The 23182-nt window shown below is 42.2% G+C and overlaps 1 protein-coding gene across 6 annotated transcripts in view; it reads left to right on the forward strand.

The window, feature by feature from the left end:
* The window catches only part of LOC137654691 (transmembrane protein 17-like), a 33404-nt gene extending 14068 nt beyond the window's left edge, over positions 1–19336 (forward strand). For all 6 annotated transcript variants that reach the window (XM_068388574.1, XM_068388572.1, XM_068388577.1 and 3 more), the window contains 2 exons: positions 1746–1859; positions 18472–19336. In XM_068388574.1, the coding sequence (XP_068244675.1) occupies positions 1746–1859; positions 18472–18711 (354 nt within the window). In that variant the 3' untranslated portion in view covers positions 18712–19336. The remainder of the gene's footprint in view (positions 1–1745; positions 1860–18471) is intronic.
* The last annotated feature ends 3846 nt before the right edge of the window (positions 19337–23182 follow it).

Genomic DNA, 23182 nt, shown 5'->3' on the forward strand with positions numbered 1-23182 from the left:
AGGAGGGGAATGAGCTTGAAGTTTTCCAACGGTTCTCTATATCTTTACGGTCAACTCTTAACTTAAGTATTGGTAACAAATTTTTCCATTTCAAAAGGAAGATGGCAAATACTGTACAGTTTGCCATTGGAGGAACTAGTACCTCACGGTCTTCAATAAGAGAAACGCCAAGTACCGTACAGTCTGCCAGGAGGAAAGACTTCTCGCTCAGTGAACCAGGAGGATACACATAATGAACTGTACCAAGGTACAGTACTTATCATTCTGTCTGTCAGAATTTTCTCTTAGTCCTCTGAACTGACTCATCTCAAGCATTCGGTCTCCCCTTCAGGTTTCTGCTCGTTTGATTCTCCCCTCTAGGGTTTTCTTGACATAGCTTAGCCCGTCTCTCGCCAGTAGGCAATGATCCTAGATTGGACCTCGCTTTGCCACGATTAAAGAATAGTATTCAATCGGTAACCTAGTCTCATGGCCGGGCAGCAATAAAGGAATAGATTATGTGACTGATAATACTGAACATTCTTTTCAACAATCAGGGGGGAATCGAGCAGTTGCTCTCTCGGGTAGAACTCGTTCTATACACCCACACCAGCGATTGGTCCAGGATTGTTGAAGCACCACTGGTAATCAACCAGTAATATCCCTTCCTTCTGGTTTCAGTGCAAAAGGAAATATGGGAAGATTGGGCTTTGTGACCAATTGACGAAATACCTCCAGGGAGTTCCACTTGAACCTCACATCCAGAGATGTTACCATTTTGGGGCACACCTTGAGTAGAGTAACATCTAAGAGAAGTGGTTCATGGAAGTGAAAACCTGCTTCCGAGTCTACAGAAAATCCAAGCAATGCTTTTGCTGTCTTCTCAACAAGTTTTACATCACCTTGTAGATTGAAGTACAACAACTACATGACTTATGGCTGCAAGCAAAGAGGTTCTGTTTCACAGATCCTTTGCTATTGGGCAAGCAGGTATGAACCTGGGCAGCAGACATCATGGTAGATCCAATCCAACTAGAGGAATGTTCTAGCATTCTTGAAATAGAGGTCATACTCCTCTTCCTTTTCCCTTTTTTTGAATCAGTTCCTCCACCATATGCTGGATCGGACACTAAGGCAGGTGAACCTCACAACCCAGTCTCTACAGATAAGTTCTTTATTGAAGTAACTCCCATCCTCTCAGACAAGGGAGATGGTGGATGAATGTATTCAACCCCTATCCCAGTGACCATACATTCAGACACCATGTACTTATGTATATAGGTTCTTCTATGACCTCTTACCAGTCTCCTGGTAGGGACCTAGCTTAACATCTCCATGCTTAGGTTGCTAAGAAGTTGCCAGGAGTCATCACATTTGCTCCTCTACAGGACCAAGGTGCATTGACATTTCCTTGGCCAGTAAATCATCCTGATTGGTTTTAGGGACCTCATTCCTCCCGAGTATAAGTCTAATATAAAAGGTCTAAGGTTTGTATTACCTGCCAGCCACCAGCTACTACTGCTACCTTGTTAAAAGTTTTAATGGCTGTTCCATCTTTGTTGAAGGTTTGCATGGTTAGGAAAAATACAAATTGATTCAGAAATTTTATTTTTGCATTCAATGCATTTGGTTCATTTTCATTGTTTTATGGCTTAATAATCTCTGTCCTGTTCTGTATAAAATTTGGATTTTAAAAGCAGGATATTAATGCTGTATATATATATATATAGGTACCTATTAATGGAGTACGTATTTATACTTTTCAGTTTAATTGCATATCTGGCCTTCATCAGTTTGTTCTGGTTGCCATTTATATTGCCATTCCCCTGATAGAAGTTATTCGTGTCTACATCGGAAATATTGGCAATTTGGAAGAGAAAGTAAGTTCTTTCAGAAATTGTTTGTTTATTTAACCTATGAGACATGCCATTTGTTTGATGTCGGCTACCCCCAAAAATTGGGGGAAGTGCCCTGGTATGTGTGTGTGTGTGTATGTATGAGACAGGCATAACTTTCATAGAAGTATTTTTATAAACTATTTATAAATTATGGCTGCAGAGTTCACCTACATAAATGTAAAAACTAAATACTTACGTATTCTTAATGTTTACTTTCAAGTCATGCCAAATACTAGAATTATAATTTGTCTCAGAATACTCAAGCTTTTAGAGAAAGCCTAGAAAAGTTATTGCCATTTCCATCTTTTATAATTTGGAAACAAGAATGAAAATATTATTTAGATTTAGAGAAAATAATCAATTCAGGTACATTGACATCTGGGTTAGTTAACCAGCCAGTTTTGGTTATGGGGATTTCTGCCCTCCTAAGGATGAGTCAACTATTAAATGATGAAGGATATTTCTACCTAGTTAATAGTTTTTATAGTTGGGAAAAATTCAAATTACTTTTAAAAGTATAATTTTTCAATATTAATCTTACCCGATGATCATGTAGCTGTCAACTCTGTTGCCCGACAGAAATCTACGGTCGGGATACGCCAGCGATCGCTATACAGGTGGGGGTGTACACAACAGCGCCATCTGTGAGTAGGTACTCAAGTACTTCTTGTCAACAAGAACTCAATTTTTCCTCTGTCGTGCCTCCGGCAAGACCTACTAATACGCCGTCCCTATCTGGATTTGTTTTCACAACTTTTTGGTGAAGTACACTATTCCAGTTTTGAGCTTTCGCTATGCAGGGGTTTTATCTTCATTTCAAAACTTGAACTCGTTTTGGATAGATTTTATTATGGTGACGAAGAGAGTATGGACTCTCTTTCACTTTTAAATGGCCGACCCTTCCCTTAGACGGAAGTGTTGGTGTCGAAGAGAGTATAGACTCTCTTTCACTTTTTATGACCCACCCTTCCCTTAGACGGAAGTGTGTTTAGGTTTTTGGTAATTTTGCTTAACAAAGTTATAGATTTATTTTATATCTCTCCGCCATTTATAGGCCTCTTCGATTAACTTTCCATTTATTATAAACTTATAAAAATTAATTTTTATGTTTGTTTATATGCGACCTTTCCTAATAGTAGGCGGTCCTTACTTGGAACCGAAGTTAATTAACATTGAGCCCGTCATATCGTTTTTCCTGTTAAGAATTTATGCTATTTTAATTTTTTGAAAGAATTTCTTTGATAGTCTCGTACTGTTTTCAAAGTTGAACTAACGTTTTGTTTAGTCTCCGCAGTTGTTGACGTTCAGAACGTTCAACTTGCGCTCTATCGTTACGATAGAGAGAGAGTATTTCACGGTTTCACGTTGCAGTAAGAGTAAACCGATTCTAGCGTTTCGTTCATTCTTTCTTAGCTTAAATGGTTTTAATTCTAATAAAGGAACTTTTTATTTGGGTAACCTTTCAGTTTTTTTTCCTTTAACAAATAATATGTTTTAACGATATATAATTGGGCTCATCTCTCAGGTTCTAAGTCAAGAGAGAGAGAGAGAGAGATAGAGACGGAGGGAGAGAGAGGAGGATAAACGTTTCGTTCAAGCGGGTAACGTTGTTCTCATTTTTTGCTCTTCTCCCTAGTCGCTATAGGGGAAGAAGGTAAAACGTTTCTGGAGTTTTATTCTTGTTCTCAGGCTTTATGCGGTGAGAGATTTTAAACGTAGTTTATTTGATCTAGTGTTTAGTCTCTTTTCCAGCCACTGATTTCTTTATTTTTCATTATGTTTTTCTGTTACATTGTAATACTGTTTTCGCAATTACTACCTTTTAATGAAGGATAGGATTGCGTGTTTCAGGTACAAACCACTTAAAGTTTCGAGTTCAGTGAAATAAGTGGAAACAGAAAATCAAAAGTGATAAAGTGATATGCGCAAAGTGTTACAGTGTTGCGTTCGAGGGTTCGTTTGTTCGTGCCAGTTGTTCACCTAGTCCGATACCTCTTACAAGCTCCCAAGCCCAGGGGAGAAGTAATGTCGAAGGACTTATGGGTTCAACAGGTCTTGATCGACGAACAAACGTTTCCCTCCGTGGTTTCGGGTGTATCTACACACGTTGCCGACGTGATCACCCCACCCACACAAAGACGAGAGAGCCCATTTATTCCTCGTCTGCGGAAGAGGTTTCTCGCAGAAACCATGGACCAAATCTTGCAGCTTTTAAGTGCAAGTCGGTCCCTTCCGCGCAAGTTCAACGGCCTAAGTGTAGCCACTGGGTCAGTTCGGACTCGCTGCAGTACGACAACTGCACACCTCCCAAGAGAGGCAAGGTGGTACCGCAACAGGCAGTAACTCCGTCTGTTGCCGCACCAGCTGTTTTAGACCCTCAGTCACAACGGACAGTAGCTCCGTTTGTTGTTGTCTTTCATAGACCCTAGTGGTCCATGCTGCAGACTATACAGTCTCAGCTTGCTCCTTCATGCAGGAGTATCGTGCTGGAAGGTTGACAATGCACCTGTTAACCTACAACCCGCCGAGGTTGTGCGCTCAGCAGATACTGCGGCTGCCTGCTCCCACCCTCCACCTGTGAGAGCTCCACCACCGATGCGCAGTCCTCCCTGCCAGACGCATGTTCTTGCTGCACCATCTGCTAACATGCGTGAGCTACCGCATCAGCAGTGGGAAGGTTCTGTAGAGCTGCCGGGTTCCAGCACTATGCAGCATTCTCCGCAGCCCATGCAGCATGCTCTGCATACCTTACAGCATGCTCCGCATACCATGCAGCATGAGCCGCATACCTTACAGCATGCTCCGCATACCATACCGCATGCTCCTCAACCCACCGCAGCCCCTCCCACGCACCAGCACTCTGCTTTTGTGGTTGCCAGCTCCCACACTCCGACTGCGGAGAAGGTTGACGATGCACCCGTGGGCCTACACCTCCCACGGTTGTGCGCCCGGCATGGCTTCCTGCTCTCACACTCTTGTTGTGAGAGCTCCTCCACCCATGCACAGTCAACCCTGCCAGATGTATGATGACTCCCACACACAGAGCACTCCGTTGCCATGCGTGAGCTACCACAAGCTGCCGTGTTTTGACACGGTGTGTCAGCCTCCGCTACACACTGTGGTTACCGCCACTCGCCAGCAGCAAACTAGTCAGTCAGGAGTTGAGGCTTCCCCACACAACTTTGGTTGTTGCCAACTCACAGACTGTCAAACAGTTACATGACGTTGCCTTCTGGTCTGCTACTTATACACCAGTGCTGTATGTCCTCACGCTCCTGTTGTGGTTGACAGTTCAGTTTTTGACAGTTCACAGACTGTCAAGCAGTTTCATAACGTTGCCTTCTGGTCTGCTGCTTTTGCACCAGTGAAACCCTCACTGAGAGAACCTAGCTTTTCTCGGATATGGTTCCTGTAGATGAGAAAGTGCTGTTCTCCCTCCTTCTGATATTCCCTTGAGGACTCTGTCATTTGGAGAGGAGCCTTAAGCTGCTTAGCCTCCTATGGACTTTTATTTAAGCATAACATGCATCCAGGGAGGGTAAATGGTTCCGCTTCAGTCGCTAACCCCGTCTGTTGCCACACCTGCTCCCATAGACCTTGGGCTTTGTTGCAAGACATGCAGTCCAAGCTTAGTCCTTGATAGAGGATTTTTTACGGAGAAGACCCTTCTTGCCAACGACCTTCCTACCGGTTGGTTGTACGCCCTGTTGACGCTGAGGTATCCTACTCACGTCCGCCAGTTGAGATGGTTCCTCCACCGGTGCGACCCAGTGTGGGTTGCCAGTCGCACGTTGATGTTATGCTACTCTCGGAGGTGGTTGTGGACGTTCAGTGTGTCACTGGGAAGACGTTCAACAACCAGCAGAGGTGACTTGTTGTGACGCAGTGCGGCAACCTCAGCAACCCGATAAGGGGTTGTCTGTACTACCCAGACAGTCTAGACAGTTTCGGGTTGTCGCTGTACTTCCTCGATTCCCCATGGTTGACAGTTCACAGACTGTGCAGCAGTACCATGATCTTGTGTCCGGCTCCGTCACGCATCCACCAGTGCGACCGGATTCAGCGAGTCAGACGTTGCCCACTCCGTTGCCGTTTCCTCATCAGTTTCGGATGAGGAACCCTCTGATGAGGACATGGCTGAACAAGAAGATCAATCCCCAGCCCTGCTATCCATCCAGAAGATGCTGAAGAAGGAATACGGCCCTGTCAGGCTGTGGATGAGTCTGGTTAGGACACTGTCATCCGTGGTGCATTTGGTGTCACTTGGAAGACTACACCTCCGTCCTCTTCGGTTTCATCTAGCTCTTCACTGGAAAAGGACAAGACGCTAGAAGCGGTCTCGATCCCGGTTTCCGGAAGATAAGTCTGGTCTAACCTGAGGAAAGGACTTTATCAACCTTTTATAGGGTCTTCCCCTGACTGTTCAGACTCCCAACCACGTTCTCTTCTCAGACGCATCGGACGTAGGCTGGGGTGCGACCTTAGGCGGTAGGGAATGCTCGGGATTATGGAACTCGCGTCAAAGGACAATGCATTTTAACTGCAAGAAGCTTCTGGCAGTAAGTCTGACCTGGAAAAGCTTCAGGTCTCTCCTTCAAGACAAAGTAATGGAGGTCAACACGGACAACTCCCTGCTTTGATGTTCATCTCCTAGCAAGGAGGGACCTACTCTCTGACATGGTGCGAGTTCGCTAGTGACCTCCTCTCCTGTTCAACAGGTCTAGACTTTTCACTAGTTACAAATTTCTTCCAAGGCAACTTGAATGTCTTAGCAGTTTGTCTCAGTAGGAAGGGACAATAATTCCAACATATTGGACCCTCCACAGAGATGTATGCAAGAGACTTTGGGTCACCTGGGGCCAGCCAACCATAGATCTCTTCGCAACCTCGATGTCCAAGAGACTCTCAATACTTTGCTCACCTATCCCGGACCCAGCAGTGGTTCTTTTAGATGCCTTTCTACTAGATTAGTCTCATCTAGATCTATATGCATTCCCTCCGTTCTAGTTTGTCAACAAGGTACTGCAGAAGTTCGCCTCTCACGTTGGGACAAAGTTGACACTAGTTGCTTCCCTCTGGCCCGCGAGAGAATAACTTACCGAGGTACTTCGATGGCTAGTAGACGTTCCCAGAACTCTTCCCCTAAGGGTGGACCTGCTACGTCTGTCACGCGTAAGAAGGTACTCCAAGGCCTCCACGCTCTTCGTCTCACTGCCTTCAGAGTATAGAAAGACTCTCGAGAACTAGAGGTTTTTCGAAGGAGGCAACCAGAGCGATTGTTAGAGCAAGGAGAACATCCACCCTTAGAGTCTACCAATCGAAGTGGGGAATCTTCCTAAACTGGTACAAGTCAGTATCCGTATCCTCGACCAGTACCTCTGTAACTCAAATAGCTGACTTCCTCTTATATCTGAGAAAAGAGCGATCTCTTTCAGCTCCCACTTTCAAGGGTTACAGAAGCATGTTGGCATCAGTCTTCCGTCACAGAGGCTTAGATCTTTTTAACAATAAAGATCTTCAGGACCTCCTTAAGTCTTTTGAGACCACGAAGGAGCGTCGTTTGGTTACACCTGGTTGGAATTTAGACGTGGTTCTAAGATTCCTTATGTTAGACAGGTTCGAACCACTTCAATCAGCCTCCCTGAAAGATCTCACCTTTAAGACTCTTTTCCTGATATGCTTTACCAGCTAAAAGAGTCAGTGAGATTCATGCCTTCAGCAAGAACATCGGATTTTCATCCGAAACGGCTACATGTTCTACATCTTGGTTTTCTAGCCAAACACGAGCTGCCTTCTCGGCCTTGACCAATATCGTTCGTTATTCCAAACTTATCGATATGGTTGGAAATGAACTAGAAAGAGTATTATGTCCTGTAGAGCTCTTAAGTTCTATTTTAAAAACCTTTACGAGGCCCGTCTGAAGCTTTATGGTGTTCAGTTAAGAATTCATCTTTGCCTATGTCAGAGAATTCTTTATCCTATTATTTTCAGACTGTTAATACGAGAAGCTCATTCCCTTCTGAATGAGGAAGACCAAGCTTGGCTGAAGGTAAGGACACACGAAGTTAGAACTATCACAACTTCCGTGACCTTTTAATAAAATAGATCTCTGCAAAATATTTTCGACGCAACCTTTTGGAAAAGCTAATCAGTGTTCGCGTCTTTTATCTTAAGAATGTCCAGTCTCTTTACGAGAACTGCTACACTCTGGGACCATTCGTAGCAACGAGTGCAGTAGTGGTGGGGGCTCCACCACTACAATTCCCTAATTCCAGAACCTTTTTAATCTTTCTCTTGAAATATTTCTGGGTTGTCCGGAAGGCTAAGAAGCCTTCCGCATCCTGGTTGATTTGGCGGGTGGTCAAATTCTTTCTTGAGAAGCGCCTAGATTAGAGGTTGTGATGAGGTCCTTTAGTATGGGTTGCAGCCCTTAATACTTTAGCACCTAGGAGTCGCTCAGCATCCTAAGAGGATCGCTAGGCTCAGTAAGGAAGACGTACTTAAAAAGGCAGAGTAATGGTTCAAGTCGACTTCCTTACCAGGTACTTATTTATTTTATGTTTGTTATTTTGAATAACGGCTAAAATAAGATACGGGATACTTAGCTTCTTTGTTAACATGTATGCTGGTCTCCACCCACCACCATGGGTGTGAATCAGCTACATGATCATCGGGTAAGATTAATATTGAAAAATGTTATTTTCATTAGTAAAATAAATTTTTGAATATACTTACCCGATGATCATGAATTTAAGGACCCGCCCTTCCTCCCCATAGAGAACCAGTGGACCGAGGAGAAAATTGAGTTCTTGTTGACAAGAAGTACTTGAGTACCTACTCACAGATGGCGCTGTTGTGTACACCCCCACCTGTATAGCGATTGCTGGCGTATCCCGACCGTAGATTTCTGTCGGGCAACAGAGTTGACAGCTACATGATCATCGGGTAAGTATATTCAAAAATTTATTTTACTAATGAAAATAACATTTTATTTGTATTAACATGACACAAGTCTCTTGTAAAGGCTTCAAGGGAGGAAATTGACAAAATTATTCTTGAATTGACCTATCAAAAAGCATACTTAATTATTAAATAATAGTATCTTTTGGGGGTTAGAGTTGGACATCAACTTCCATGAGTTAACCCTTTTACCCCCAAAGGACATACTGGTACGTTTCACAAAAGCCATCCCTTTACCCCCATGGACGTACCGGTACGTCCTTGCAAAAAAAATGCAATAAAAAATATTTTTTTTCATATTTTTGATAATTTTTTGAGAAAATTCAGGCATTTTCCAAGAGAATGAGACCAACCTGACCTCTCTATGAGAAAAATTAAGGCTTTTAGAGCAATTTAAAAAAAATAAACTGCAAAATGTGCTGGGAAAAAAATAACCCCCTGGGGGTTAAGGGTTGGAAATTTCCAAATAGCCTGGGGGTAAAACGGTTAAAGAGCATCTTCATATGCCTTCAAGCATTTAGTCCATGGTTCAAAAAACAATATGTGAAATTGCCAACCATATTACAGTGGTGGCTTTCTTACTAAATCATGGTGTAGTACTTGATCTGAGACTTAATCTGCTGGCGGCTGAGATCTTTGTGTATGGAGTAATATGAGTCTGGCACTGTGCCAAGGTGTATTTTGGGAAGGCAAAATATGTTAGGCGAATCTCAGCAGGAAAATCAGGCTCAATTATTGTTATTATTACTTGCTAAGCTACAACCCTAGTGGGAAAAGCAGGATGCTGTAAGCCCAGTGGCCCCAACAGGGAAAATAGCCCAGTGAGGAAAGGAAACAAGGAAAAATAAAATATTTTAAGAAAAGTAACACCATTAGAATAAATATTTCCCATATTAACTATAAAAACTTTAACAAAACAAGAGGAAGAGAAATTAGGTTGAATATTGCCTGAGTGTACCCTCAAGCAAGGGAACTCTAACCCAAGACAGTGGAAGACCATTATGCAGTGGCTATGGCACTAACCCAAGATTAGAGAACAATGGTTTGATTTTGGAGTGTCCTCCTAGAAGAGCTGCTTACTACAGCTAAAGAGTCTCTTGTACCCTCACCAAGAGGGAAGTAGGCACTGAACAATTACAGTGCAGTAGTTAACCTCTTGAGTGAAAAAGAATTGTTTGGTTATCTCAGTATTGTCAGGTGTATGAAGACAGAGAAGAATCTATAAAGAATAGGCTAGATTATTTGGTGTATGTGTAGGTAAAGAGAAAGGACCGTTACCAGAAAGAAGGATTCAACGTAGTACTGTCTGGCCAGTCAAAGGACCCTTTAACTCTCTAGCGGTAGTATCCCAATGGGCGACTGGTACCGTACCCTGGCCAACCTACTACCTGAGATTACTAAACTCAATTCTGCTAAAGTATTTGGCAGCTTTGTATCGTGCCGTCAAGGAGCCTGAATAACAAGGCTCAGCTTGGTCAGTTCTAGTGGTCTGGAGGATAGATGATATATGGGATGACCTTTACTTATATGCCTTTCTTGTATTTAGCCTTATCACCAAGTCACTACTTGAAGGCAGGTCATTTGGGTAGTAGGTATTAGGTTGGCCATGGCACCAGCCACCCGCTTAGATACTACCACTAGAGAGTTATGAGGTCCTTTGACTGGCCAGACAGTACCAAATTGTATCCTTCTCTCTGGTTACGGTTAATTTTTCCTTTGCCTACACACACACACCGAATAGTCTGGCCTATTCTTTACATATTCTCCTCTGTCCTCATACACCTGACAACACTGAGATTACCAAATGATTCTTCTTCACCCAAGGGGTTAACAAAGGCAATGTAATTGTTCACTGGCCACTTTGCTCTTGGTAATGGTAGAAGACTTTTTAGCTATAGTAAGTAGCTCTTCTAGAAGGAGACTCCTAAATCAAACCATTGTTCTCTAGTCTTGGTTAGTGCCATAGCCTCTGTACCATGGTCTCCCACTGTCTTGGGGTAGAGTTCTCTTGCTTGATGGTAGACTTGGGCACGCTATTCTATCTTATTTCTCTTCCTCTTTTGTTAGTTTTTATAGTTTATATAGGAGATATTTATTTTAATGTTACTATTCTTAAAGTATTTTATTTCAATTATTAATTCTCTTGTAGTCTTTTTATTTCTTTGTTTCCTTTTCTCACTTGGCTATCTTCCCTGTTGGACCCCTTGGGTTTGTAGCTCCCTGCTAATTTCTCTTCCTCTTGTTTTGTTAAGATTTTCATAGTTTATATAGGAAATATTTATTTTAATGTTGTTACTGTTCTTAAAATATTTTATTTTTAAATATTTAACTTAGCCGGTGAATATATAATAGCTGCAACTCTGCGGCTCGACAGACAACATACTTAAAAAACTCGCGAGCGATCGCTATGCAGGTTGCGGGTGTGCCCACCAGCGCCAACTGTCGGCCAGATACCACTCTCGGATGTAAACAAAACCTTCAATTCTTCTCTGTCGACGTTGACGACAAGACGTACTTTTACTCGCTGTAGAACCTGGAGTTTTCCCATCAGATTTGGTGAAGTACTTTAATTTGGTTTGAGCTTTCGCAGTACAGGTGTTTTTCTTCAAAATAAACCCTTGAACTCTTTTTTGAATCGGATTATTTGTTGATGACTTAGATCGTTTTTGGAATTTTCTTTGACTAATTCAAAATGGCTGACCCTTCTCAAGTTCCTAAGTTTCGAAAGTGTAATGCTAGGGACTGTAATAGGCGTCTTCCAAAGGCTTCTCTCGACCCTCACACTGTTTGTTCCAATTGTCGTGGTAAAACCTGTCAATCGGGAGATCGGTGTGAGGAATGCGTGGGCCTTTCGGAATTCGATTGGATCGAATTTGATAAATATACATGCAGACTAGAGAGAGATAGGGTAAGGAGAAGTTCTTCTAGGTCCGTAGATTTTTCCTCTCCACATGCCCCTGAACCTAATCCTTCCCCTGTAGTGGTTGTTCCTAACCCCCCTCCTAGCACTCAGGAACCGTCTATGCAAGACATGTTGCGTGCTATTCATGCCTTGGGGGAGAGAGTTAAGGCTTTAGCAAGTGACCGTAATCAACTCATGGCGGACGTGAAGGAACTCACGTGCCAAAGTGCCACGGCGGAAAGTGGGAAAGTGCCTAGTGTTGCGCAAAGTGTTGTGAACAGTGTTGCGACCGAGGGTTCGTCTGTTCGTGCCTGTCGTTCACCTAGTCCGGGACCTCTTGCAAGCTCCCAAGCCCAGGGGAGAAGCAATGTCGTACGACTTATGGGTTCGAGAGGCCTTGATCAGCGAACAGACGTTCCCTCTTTGGTATCAGGCGTATCTCGTCAAGATCGCCCCTACCATAAGACGAGAGAGCCCATTTTTACCTCGTCGTCCGAAGGCGTTTCACGTAAGAAACCATGGAGCAAGGTCTCTAGACCTTTGAAACGCAAGTCGGTCCCTTCAGGACAAGTCCAACATCCCGGATGTAGCCACTGGGACAGTTCGGACCCGTTGCCGTCATCTGATGACTGCTCGCCGCCTAAGAAAGGCAAAGTTGTGCCGTCTCAGTCGCTAACCCCGTCTGTTACCGCACCCGCTTCCGTAGACCCTAAATGGGTGTTACTGCAAGACATGCAGTCTAAGCTTGCGTCCCTTATGGAAGACTACAACACAGAGAAGGTTTCCGTTGAACCTACTGGCCGTCAGCCATCCAAGCGTTCTGTTGTGTGTCCTGTTGACCTTGATGTAGCTTTCTCGCGTCAACCAGTTGGGGTTGTTCCTCCCCCGATGCGATCCCGTGTGGATTTCCAGCCGCACATTGACGTTAGGCAACTCACTGATGCGACTGGTGACGTTCAGGACGTTCACCAACCATCAAAGTTGACTTGTTTTGACGCGTCAACCTCCGCAACCCAGTATGGTGTTGACTGCACAACCCAGACGGTCTAAACAGTCTCGGGTGGACGCTGTGCGTCGTCGCGCACCTGTTGTTGTTGACAGTTCCCAGACTGTTCAGCAGTTTCAGGACGCTGCGTCCTGCTCCGTCACGTATGCATTAGTGCGGCCGGACGCTGCGAGTCAAACGTTGCCTACCCCTTTGCCGTTTTCTCATCAGTTATCAGATGAGGAACTTTCAGATGAGGACGTTGCTGAACCACAGCCTGATGATCAGCCTTCAGATTTAGATGAGCCTAAAGCAGTTCCACCATCTATGGACTTTAAAAAAGTCATGCTTGTTTTTAAAGAGTTGTTCCCTGAACACTTTATCTCTGTGGCTCCTCGTTCGCCGCCGTCTGAGTTTGTTTTAGGCGTTCCTGCTGCCGTGCCAGCCTTTACGAAACTCGTTCTCTCTCGCTCATCCAAGAGAGCTTTATGGCTGTTAGGCGATTGGTTGGAAACCAAGAGGAGTTTAGGGAAGACGGCCTTTGCCTTCCCCCCATCTAAACTCTCGTCTAGATCGAGCGTCTGGTATGCCACGGGAGAAGTTCTCGGCTTGGGAGTTCCTGCCTCTGCCCAGGGCGACTTCTCAAGTCTTATAGACTCTCCCCGCCGCCTTGCCATGAGACGCTCAAAGATTAATTGGTCATCCTCGGACCTGGACCACCTTCTTAAAGGCATCTTTAGGGCGTTTGAAGTTTTTAACTTCCTGGACTGGTGTTTGGGAGCCCTGAGTAGGAAAATCTCTTCTGCCGATAGGGATGTTTCCTTACTCATTATGTCCTGCATGGACAAGGCCGTCCGCGATGGATCCAACGAGCTTGCCGCTTCATTCACGTCAGGAGTCCTAAAGAAACGAGAGTCTCTGTGCTCTTTTCTATCAGCAGGAGTGACACCATGTCAAAGATCTGAGCTACTCTTTGCGCCCTTGTCTAAGTGCTTGTTTCCTGAAGTCTTAGTTAAGGAAATTGCCTTGTCTTTAGTGCAGAAGGACACCCACGATTTAGTTGCGTCCTCGGCTCGCAAAGTTCCCCCTTTGCCTGCCTTGTCTGCTAGAACTAGGATAGACACTCCAGCGTCCAGGTTTATTCCGCCCTTTCGTGGCAGAGCCCCCAGCAGGGGAGGTGCTCGTGCCGAAGGGAAGAGAGGAAAGAGGAAAGGATCCAAGTCCTCGCGGGGCAGAGTCTGACTGCCGGCAACTTCAGACAGCAGTAGGTGCCAGACTCAAGAACTTCTGGCAAGCCTGGGAGAAGAGAGGCGCAGATCAACAATCTGTGAGGTTGCTCAGAGAGGGGTACAAAATCCCTTTTGTACGCAGACCTCCTCTAGCGACGTCCCCCATCGATCTCTCTCCCAGGTACCGAGAGGAAGAAAAGAGACAAGCCCTGAAACTGGAAGTGTCTCTTTTACTAGAGAAGGGAGCGGTGGTCAAAGTCTCGGACCTTCAATCACCGGGGTTTTACAACCGTCTCTTCCTAGTATCAAAGAAGACAGGAGGTTGGAGACCGGTGCTAGACGTCAGTGCTCTGAATGTCTTTGTCACAAAGACGAAGTTCACCATGGAGACCACAAAGTCAGTCTTAGCAGCGGTCAGAAAGGGAGACTGGATGGTCTCTCTCGACCTAAGGGACGCTTACTTCCACATCCCCATTCACTCAGATTCCCAACCTTTTCTGAGATTCGTCTTCGACGATGTGGTGTACCAGTTTCGGGCCCTGTGCTTTGGCCTAAGCACGGCTCCTCTCGTGTTTACGAGGCTTATGAGGAATGTGGCAAAATTCCTCCATTTATCGGACATCCGAGCCTCCCTTTATTTGGACGACTGGCTTCTCAGAGCCTCTTCCAGTCATCGCTGTCTGAAGGATCTCAATTGGACTCTAGATCTGACCAAGGAATTGGGACTCCTAGTCAACTTGGAAAAGTCCCAACTGATCCCATCCCAAACTATTCTGTATTTAGGGATGGAGATTCACAGTCTAGTTTTTCGGGCTTTTCCGTCGGCCCCCAGAATAGATCAAGCCCTGCTCGTCATCCAGAAGATGTTGAAGAAAGAACGTTGCTCAGTCAGGAATTGGATGAGTCTGGTAGGAAAGCTATCATCCCTGGAGCAATTTGTCTCGCTAGGAAGGCTACACCTCCGACCTCTACAATTCCATCTAGCTTTTCACTGGAAAAAGGACAAGACGCTAGAGGCGGTCTCGATCCCGATTTCCGAAAAGATAAAGACTTGTCTGACTTGGTGGAAAGACAATATCAGTCTACGAGAGGGTCTTCCCCTAGCAGTTCAGAAACCCAACCACGTTCTCTTTTCAGACGCATCGGACTTGGGCTGGGGCGCGACGCTGGACGGTCGGGAATGCTCAGGTCTGTGGAACTCGAGTCAGAGGAGCATGCATATCAACAGCAAGGAGCTTTTGGCAGTTCACCTGGCCTTGATAAGCTTCGAGAATCTCCTTCGAGGCAAGGTGGTGGAGGTCAACTCGGACAACACCACAGCCTTGGCGTACATTTCCAAACAGGGAGGTACCCACTCACTGACTCTGTACGAGATCGCAAGGGACCTGGTCATCTGGTCAAAAGATCGAGGCATCTCCCTAGTAACGAAGTTCATCCAGGGCGACTTGAACGTTCTAGCAGATTGTCTCAGTCGGAAAGGTCAAGTAATTCCAACCGAATGGACCCTCCACAAGGATGTGTGCAAGAGACTTTGGGCGACTTGGGGTCAACCCACCATAGATCTCTTTGCAACCTCGTTGACCAAGAGGCTTCCAATCTATTGCTCTCCAGTCCCAGACCCAGCAGCAATACATATAGATGCCTTTCTCCTAGATTGGTCACACCTAGATCTTTACGCATTCCCACCATTCAAGATTGTCAACAAGGTACTGCAGAAATTCGCCTCTCACGAAGGGACAAGGTTGACGTTAGTTGCTCCCCTCTGGCCCGCGAGAGAATGGTTCACCGAGGTACTTCGATGGCTGGTAGACTTTCCCAGAAGTCTTCCTCTAAGAGTAGACCTTTTACGTCAGCCGCACGTAAAGAAGGTACACCAAAGCCTCCACGCTCTTCGTCTGACTGCCTTCAGACTATCGAAAGACTCTCGAGAGCTAGAGGCTTTTCGAAGGAGGCAGCCAGTGCGATTGCTAGAGCGAGGAGAGCTTCTACCATTAGAGTTTACCAATCGAAGTGGGAAGTCTTCCGAGACTGGTGCAAGTCAGTTTCCGTATCCTCGTCCAGTAGCTCTGTAGCCCAAATAGCTGATTTTCTCTTATACCTGAGAAAAGTTCGCTCCCTTTCAGCTCCTACGATCAAGGGCTACAGAAGCATGTTGGCCTCGGTCTTCCGGCATAGAGGCTTAGATCTTTCCAACAATAAAGATCTGCAAGACCTCCTTCAGTCTTTTGAGACCTCTAAGGAACGTCGTTTGGCTACACCTGGGTGGAATTTAGACGTGGTCCTAAGATTCCTCATGTCAGACAGGTTTGAGCCTTTACATTCAGCCTCCCTGAAGGATCTCACTCTTAAGACTCTTTTCCTGGTATGCTTGGCCTCGGCTAAAAGAGTCAGTGAGCTTCATGCCTTCAGCAAGAACATCGGGTTTTTGTCTGAAAAAGCTACTTGTTCTCTGCAGCTTGGTTTCCTAGCCAAGAATGAGCTGCCTTCTCGGCCTTGGCCTAAATCTTTCGATATTCCTAGCTTATCGGAGATCGTAGGCAATGAACTAGAAAGAGTATTATGCCCTGTTAGAGCTCTTAAGTTCTACTTAGCTCGTACTAAACCTTTACGAGGCAAATCTGAAGCGTTATGGTGTTCGGTTAAGAAACCATCCTTACCTATGTCAAAGAATGCTTTGTCATATTTTATCAGATTGTTAATACGAGAAGCTCATTCACACTTGAGTGAGGAAGACCGATCTTTGCTTAAGGTTAAGACGCACGAGGTTAGAGCTGTAGCAACTTCCGTGGCCTTTAAGCAAAATAGATCTCTGCAAAGTATCATGGACGCGACCTATTGGAGAAGCAAGTCAGTGTTCGCGTCATTTTACTTGAAAGATGTCCAGACTCTTTACGAGGACTGCTACACACTGGGACCATTCGTAGCAGCGAGTGCAGTAGTGGGTGAGGGCTCAACCACTACAATTCCCTAATTCCATATCCTTTTAATCTGTCTTTTGAAATGTTTTTTAATGTTGTTTTTATGGGTTGTCCGGAAGGCTAAGAAGCCTTTCGCATCCTGGTTGATTTGGCGGGTGGTCAAAGTCATTTCTTGAGAGCGCCCAGATTAGGGGTTTGATGAGGTCCTGTTGTATGGGTTGCAGCCCTTGATACTTCAGCTCCTGGGAGTCTGTCAGCATCCTAAGAGGATCGCTGGGCTCCGTAAGGAAGACAGACTTACAAGGCAGAGTAATCGTCTAAGTCGACTTCCTTACCAGGTACCTATTTATTTTGGTTTTGTTATATTGATAACTGTCAAAATGAAAAAACTCTTAGCTTATACGATGTAAACATATTTCTGGTCTCTACCCACCTCCTTGGGTGTGAATCAGCTATTATATATTCACCGGCTAAGTTAAATATTTAAAAATGATATTTTAATTATGGAATAAATTTTTTAATATACTTACCCGGTGAATATATAAATTAAACGACCCTCCCTTCCTCCCCAATAGAGACGCAGTGGGACGAAAAGAATTGAAGGTTTTGTTTACATCCGAGAGTGGTATCTCGCCGACAGTTGGCGCTGGTGGGCACACCCGCAACCTGCATAGCGATCGCTCGCGAGTTTTTTAAGTATGTTGTCTGTCGGGCCGCAGAGTTGCAGCTATTATATATTCACCGGGTAAGTATATTCAAAAATTTATTTTATAATTAAAATATCATTTTTTCTTGTTTCCTTTCTTCACTAGGCTATTTTCACTGTAGGGTCTGGTCTTATAGCTTCCTGCTTTTCCAACTAGGGTTGTAGCTTAGCAAGTAACAATAATAATAATGTTGTACAGCATCTCTTGACTTGAAAAACAAAGGAACTTATGCAGCTGCACAAATGGGGATTTCACATTAACCTAAAAAGCCTGTCTTTACTCTTGACTCTTTTAGTCCCAAAGGTTTCATATAGGTCTTGTTCCAATTTGCAAACATACAAGGCATTAAGTACATTAGCCTCCCTTTTAAGTACTGAGCTTTACATATTTGGGGCTCAGGGTTGCTGTGATACAACCAATTGGTTTTAAAACACTAAACAAGATTATCATATAAACCCTGAAATCACAGATAATTGCCTTATTCCTAGCATTATGAGCCTTGCTAATTTGTATATAGTTCATACATATTATGTATGTATTGATTGAGACATATCCAAAAGTCCAGGTGTCCCTGCATAGACTGCTTTACTGTGGAGAATTTCATATGGCTATTTATACTACTAAAGATATATTGTATTATCTGACAAGCAAAAAGACAGTTGTGCATGCATAGAGACAGCCTTCTATTGACAGATAAATAAATAATGTGCGTGCTTGAAGATACTACCTTTTGTGTAGAGTACAAGAGGCTGGAGAACCTGAAAACATTCAGGATAGAAATTTCTGTAAATAAATGATGAGTTTATATGAAAAAAATATTTATAGTAAATTAAACCTGATTTGTATAACTGATGGGGAAAGTCACATAATTGAAATTATTTGAATTTTTTCAGGTACCTGAACTGGCTGGAAGCTGGCTGCTAACACTACTTTTGCAATTACCTTTACTTATATTCTTGTTGGTTGTACCTGGAACTATGTCCCTTCCAATGGATTATGCTGTTAATTCAGTTTACCTTATTTTTATTTTGTTACATTTAGCTTTTGGTTATAAAGCAGTGAATGGTATATCCTCTCATCAGGCAAAACTTTACCATATGTTCATGATTATGAAAAACAATCATGATGATTGAACATTTAGGAATTATATTTTATAGATTAATTAGTTCTGTATTTATATTGCACCCTTTGTTCTCTTATTGAATGATAAGGAATTACTTTTTTGTAATCAACTTTGTATCTGTAGTTACTATGAAGCAAGTTGTTAGTCTATGGTGAGATATGTGATATATTCCAAATCTTCTTGGACCTGTAGACATGCAGTGTGAAGTATAGTGCTGGCTTGTGATAAAAAGAATATTGTGGTCTGCATAATAATTTTAGATTATATGTGGTTGTGTGATTGGAATAGTTTTCTCTGAAAGCCTGGTCTGTAAAGATATGAATAAGTAAATCATCCTTTATTTATCAGTTATAATAAACTTCATACTTATCCCGTGAGTTTATGATTTTACGATATCTGTTTGAAGGGAGTGTTTTCCTGAGGGATGAATCTTGTCTGTTTACAGGGTTATGTAATACCTGTTTATTTGATTGTGCAAAGTCATGTTTGTATATGTTAAGATTACAGTATATTTTTTTAGGTTACATTGTGGCGAGATTGCTTTGCTAAGATGAATCTTGTATTTCATAATTTTTGGTTTATTTGATTATATGGATGAGTTGTGTGTTTATAGAAATTACAAAATTATGTAAACAGCAGGTTCTTTTCATTTGAGTATTTGCCCTGAGATTATTTGAAATATTCATCACAGTTTAGGCAATATTTTTTGTAAGTTTCATAAACATGAGCAAAGGGGACAGACATTAGCAGAAAAGGCTGTGGTTTATTTTGTGCACGATAAAATGTCAAGACAAACTTACAGACAGATGTGAAAACAAATAGACAGAGGAAGAGTATTGTTTTATGGATGATTTTATGATTGCCATTTTTTTTCTACATTAGAATTTGCTTGAAACAAAAATCTTTGTACAGTATTTACAATCTTTTCAAATGTAGTAGTTTGCTTTTTAGTCTTATCTGTTTTCATTATTCTGCTTTTTGATTGGTGTACTTGAGTAGCTGTATGTTCTTCAGCGATGCACTCATTATTCAACTTTTCATGTGTCCTGATAACTTGTCAGCCAAAAGAAGAAATAAACTGTGAATGGGCAAAGACAACATTCTTAGGCACAAACAAAACTTCTACAAATTTATTACGGAAACCACAATAAATGATTAGAAACAAAAAATTAACAATATGAAATGCCTGAGTCTAGTGGTTCTAAAGCCGAACTAACTTGGCAAGTCATGCAAAATTTCCTTAAATTGAAGGAATTGCATGAAAATGTTCAGGTAATGTGTCTACAGCCATACAATTGATGAAATTAGTTTTTTCATAATTCTTTCCTACATACAGTACATCACTAAGAGAGCAAGAAAGGGAAATATATTTCAACACCTTGGCATAATGTATCAATGATAATATGTAGCCCCTTAAAATCTAAGGTAATGAGTAATATTTACTTGAAAAGGTTTCATATGTATAGTCGGTTTTCTATAAATACGAAAAGTGAATACAGGTATTTTTTATAGTTGATAATTCAAGGTTGGGCCATCTAAAAAAGTTTCTTCTGCTTCAATCAGTTTCACTCCTTTGAACAAAGAGTATAAAATTCAGGAGAGTATGTGGGCAGCATTATGGCAAGCAAGTTTATCATGTATGTGTAATTATATATATATATATATATATATATATATATATATATATATATATATATATATATATATATATATATATATATATATATATTTATTTATTTACATATACTGTAAAAGGATTATGAGGTGTATTTTGCAATTTACATGATAGTTCTCTGGTAATTTTTGGGCATTGCATATTTTTGTTATACTGTAAACAACTTCTTCCCATCTGGTTCCCATTTTTATAAAGGGTCGTTGTTGCGGATGAGCTGTTTTCCATCTTTTTCTATTTTGTGCTTCTGTCTCATCAATTCCCTTCTCCAGTAAGTCTCCTCTCACACAGTCTCTCCATCTCTTTCTTGGTCTCCCTCTTCTTCCTTTAACCTCCATCTCCATAATATGTCTCCCAACGTGGTCCTCATCAGGTGTCCATACCATCTCAGCCTCCCTTCCTGCACTTTCTTTGATATTTCCACCCCCTTATGTAGTCATTTTTTATCTGATCCTCTCTTGTCACCCTAGACATCCACCTAAGCATTCTCATTTCTACCACATCCATCTTCTCCTCTGTCTTCCTCATGCTTGCCGTTTCCTTTTCCTTACAGCATTGCTGTTCTTACCACTGTCTTAAGAAATTTTTCTTTGAATCTCGGTGGTATTCTTTTGTCACAAAGAACTCCCGAGGCTGCTCTCTAGTTGTTCCAGCCTTCCTGTACCCGATGTTTAACTTCATCTTCTATACCTCCTCCAGCGTTAACAAAGGATCCCAAATACTTAAACTTATCAACTCTCTTTATCTGTTCTCCCCTAAGCTGAATACTTTCTCTATCATCCCCTTCACTGGTGGTGCACATATTTTGTCTTAGATCTACTTATACTTATTCCTCTGTCCTCCAGTACTTGCCTCCATCTTTCCAATTTCATTTCCAGATCTTCCCTGCTCTCTGCGCACAGAACAATATCATCTGCATCCAATATGTTCCATGGTACTGCCTCCCTTACTTCTTCTATTAAAACGTCCATCACTATGTTAAAGATAAATGGGCTCAGAGCTGACCCTTGGTGTAATCCTACTCTCACCTCAAAACTCTCTGTCTCCCCATCACTGCTCCTCACTCGAGTAAATACATTACGGTACATCTCTTGTATCAGTCGAACGTACTTCTCTGACACCCTCCTCTCCCTCAGACTCCTCCATACTTCTTGTCTTGGGACTCTGTCATGAGCCTTTTCAAGGTCAATAAATACCGCATGCAGGTCTCTGCTTTTCCCGGAATTTCTCCAATAGTTGCCTCAGACAAAATACACCATCTGTTGTTCCCCTCCCCTTCATGAATCCCATCTGCTCTTTACCTATTTCTACTTCTCTTAGTCTGGTATCTATCATCCTTTCCAGTATCTTCAAAGTATCTTGTTATAAAGAAAATGTTATTTCAAGATATTGATATAATTTAGAACTTTTTACCTAAAAGCAATGTGCATGAGTTATTTTCCAATAATATACACTGCATGCTGGGCTATTGTTTGTAGTTTCTTAGAAGGTCTGCCATTACTTTGTTGGAGTTGTGTTGATAAATACTTCCAATATCTCTGCAAGTACTTCCGGATGAATTTACTTGCCCAACGACTTGATGGCAACTACCTCATGGATGTTTTATTCTTCTATATATACATTTATCAAGATATTTCCTTGATTTTATATAGTAATCAATAGAATTAATTCATTAGTGTCCATAATATTGTAGGATTTCTTCATGCTTATGTGTCTAGCCATATTATGAGTCCATTTTAAGTACTGTATAATAAATTTGCAGTGACTTAAGGAAATAGCTTATTTTCTGTATAAAAGATTTATTTTGGTGTATTTTTAACAAACTGTGACTTATTTTCTGTATGAAGGATTTATTTTGGTTATATTCCAATATGTTGTCTGTCTATGCTTAGGGGAGTGTAGGAATATAGCACAGTTGGTTTCATTAACAGGTACTAACTTACCTAATGCTGGGTGCATGCAGTGGGTTTCACTTAGACAAGTATATTGGAGGACCAATATACATATGGTTTTATGATGCCTGTAAGTGCTTCCATAAGCTAGATCTGAATTATCGCATTAGAGGGAAAGCAGCATTGTCACTGAAGAAAATTAATAAAATAAAGGTATAACCATCTTGCAGACTTGCAAGAACAGAGGAAAGGAAAGGTAAGACAAGTATGTTTGAACTGTATCAGTAGAAAATGTATAATGTGATAGGAATGATTGATATTCGTTCCTGATAGTGTAGATAAGGGCGTTTCCCACATGAAGTAAAGAAGTAGAATATGCTTTAAGTCATTTTCATAGCTTGAAGATCCCAAGAAAGTCCCTACTCCGTATTAATCCCACCAAAAACATATATCTAAGAAAGTCCTTACTCCTAGTAATCCCCTCCAAAACATGATGTATTAACAACCAGCAAGTATCTGGGAGATTGGTTCACAGAGAAAAGAAGCAAATATCAATAAGAAAAAACCAAAAGATCACATAAATGACCAAAGAAAAACAAAATATCGAGACGAGAAATTTAGTTAACATTGATTTAAAGTGAACTGGATAAAATTGAAGGATCTGGAAAACCTTCAATACAGAATTATGAGAATAGTTATGAACAGCCATCAAGTACTCCATGATAAAATATCTAGCAGAAGCATTAGTATGGAGTGTCATAATAGTCTATAGAGAAGGTGATGTTCCATGATATGATCTGATGAAAAGATATTAACCATGGGTAATGGACGATCATTGTAGAACCCCCTATTGAAACGTGGGAGTAAAATTTAATAAAATTCTAATTATAGAATGAAAGTAAGAAATAATCTTGAGT

The sequence above is a fragment of the Palaemon carinicauda genome, chromosome 15 (assembly GCF_036898095.1).
Source record: "Palaemon carinicauda isolate YSFRI2023 chromosome 15, ASM3689809v2, whole genome shotgun sequence".
NCBI lineage: Eukaryota > Metazoa > Arthropoda > Malacostraca > Decapoda > Palaemonidae > Palaemon > Palaemon carinicauda.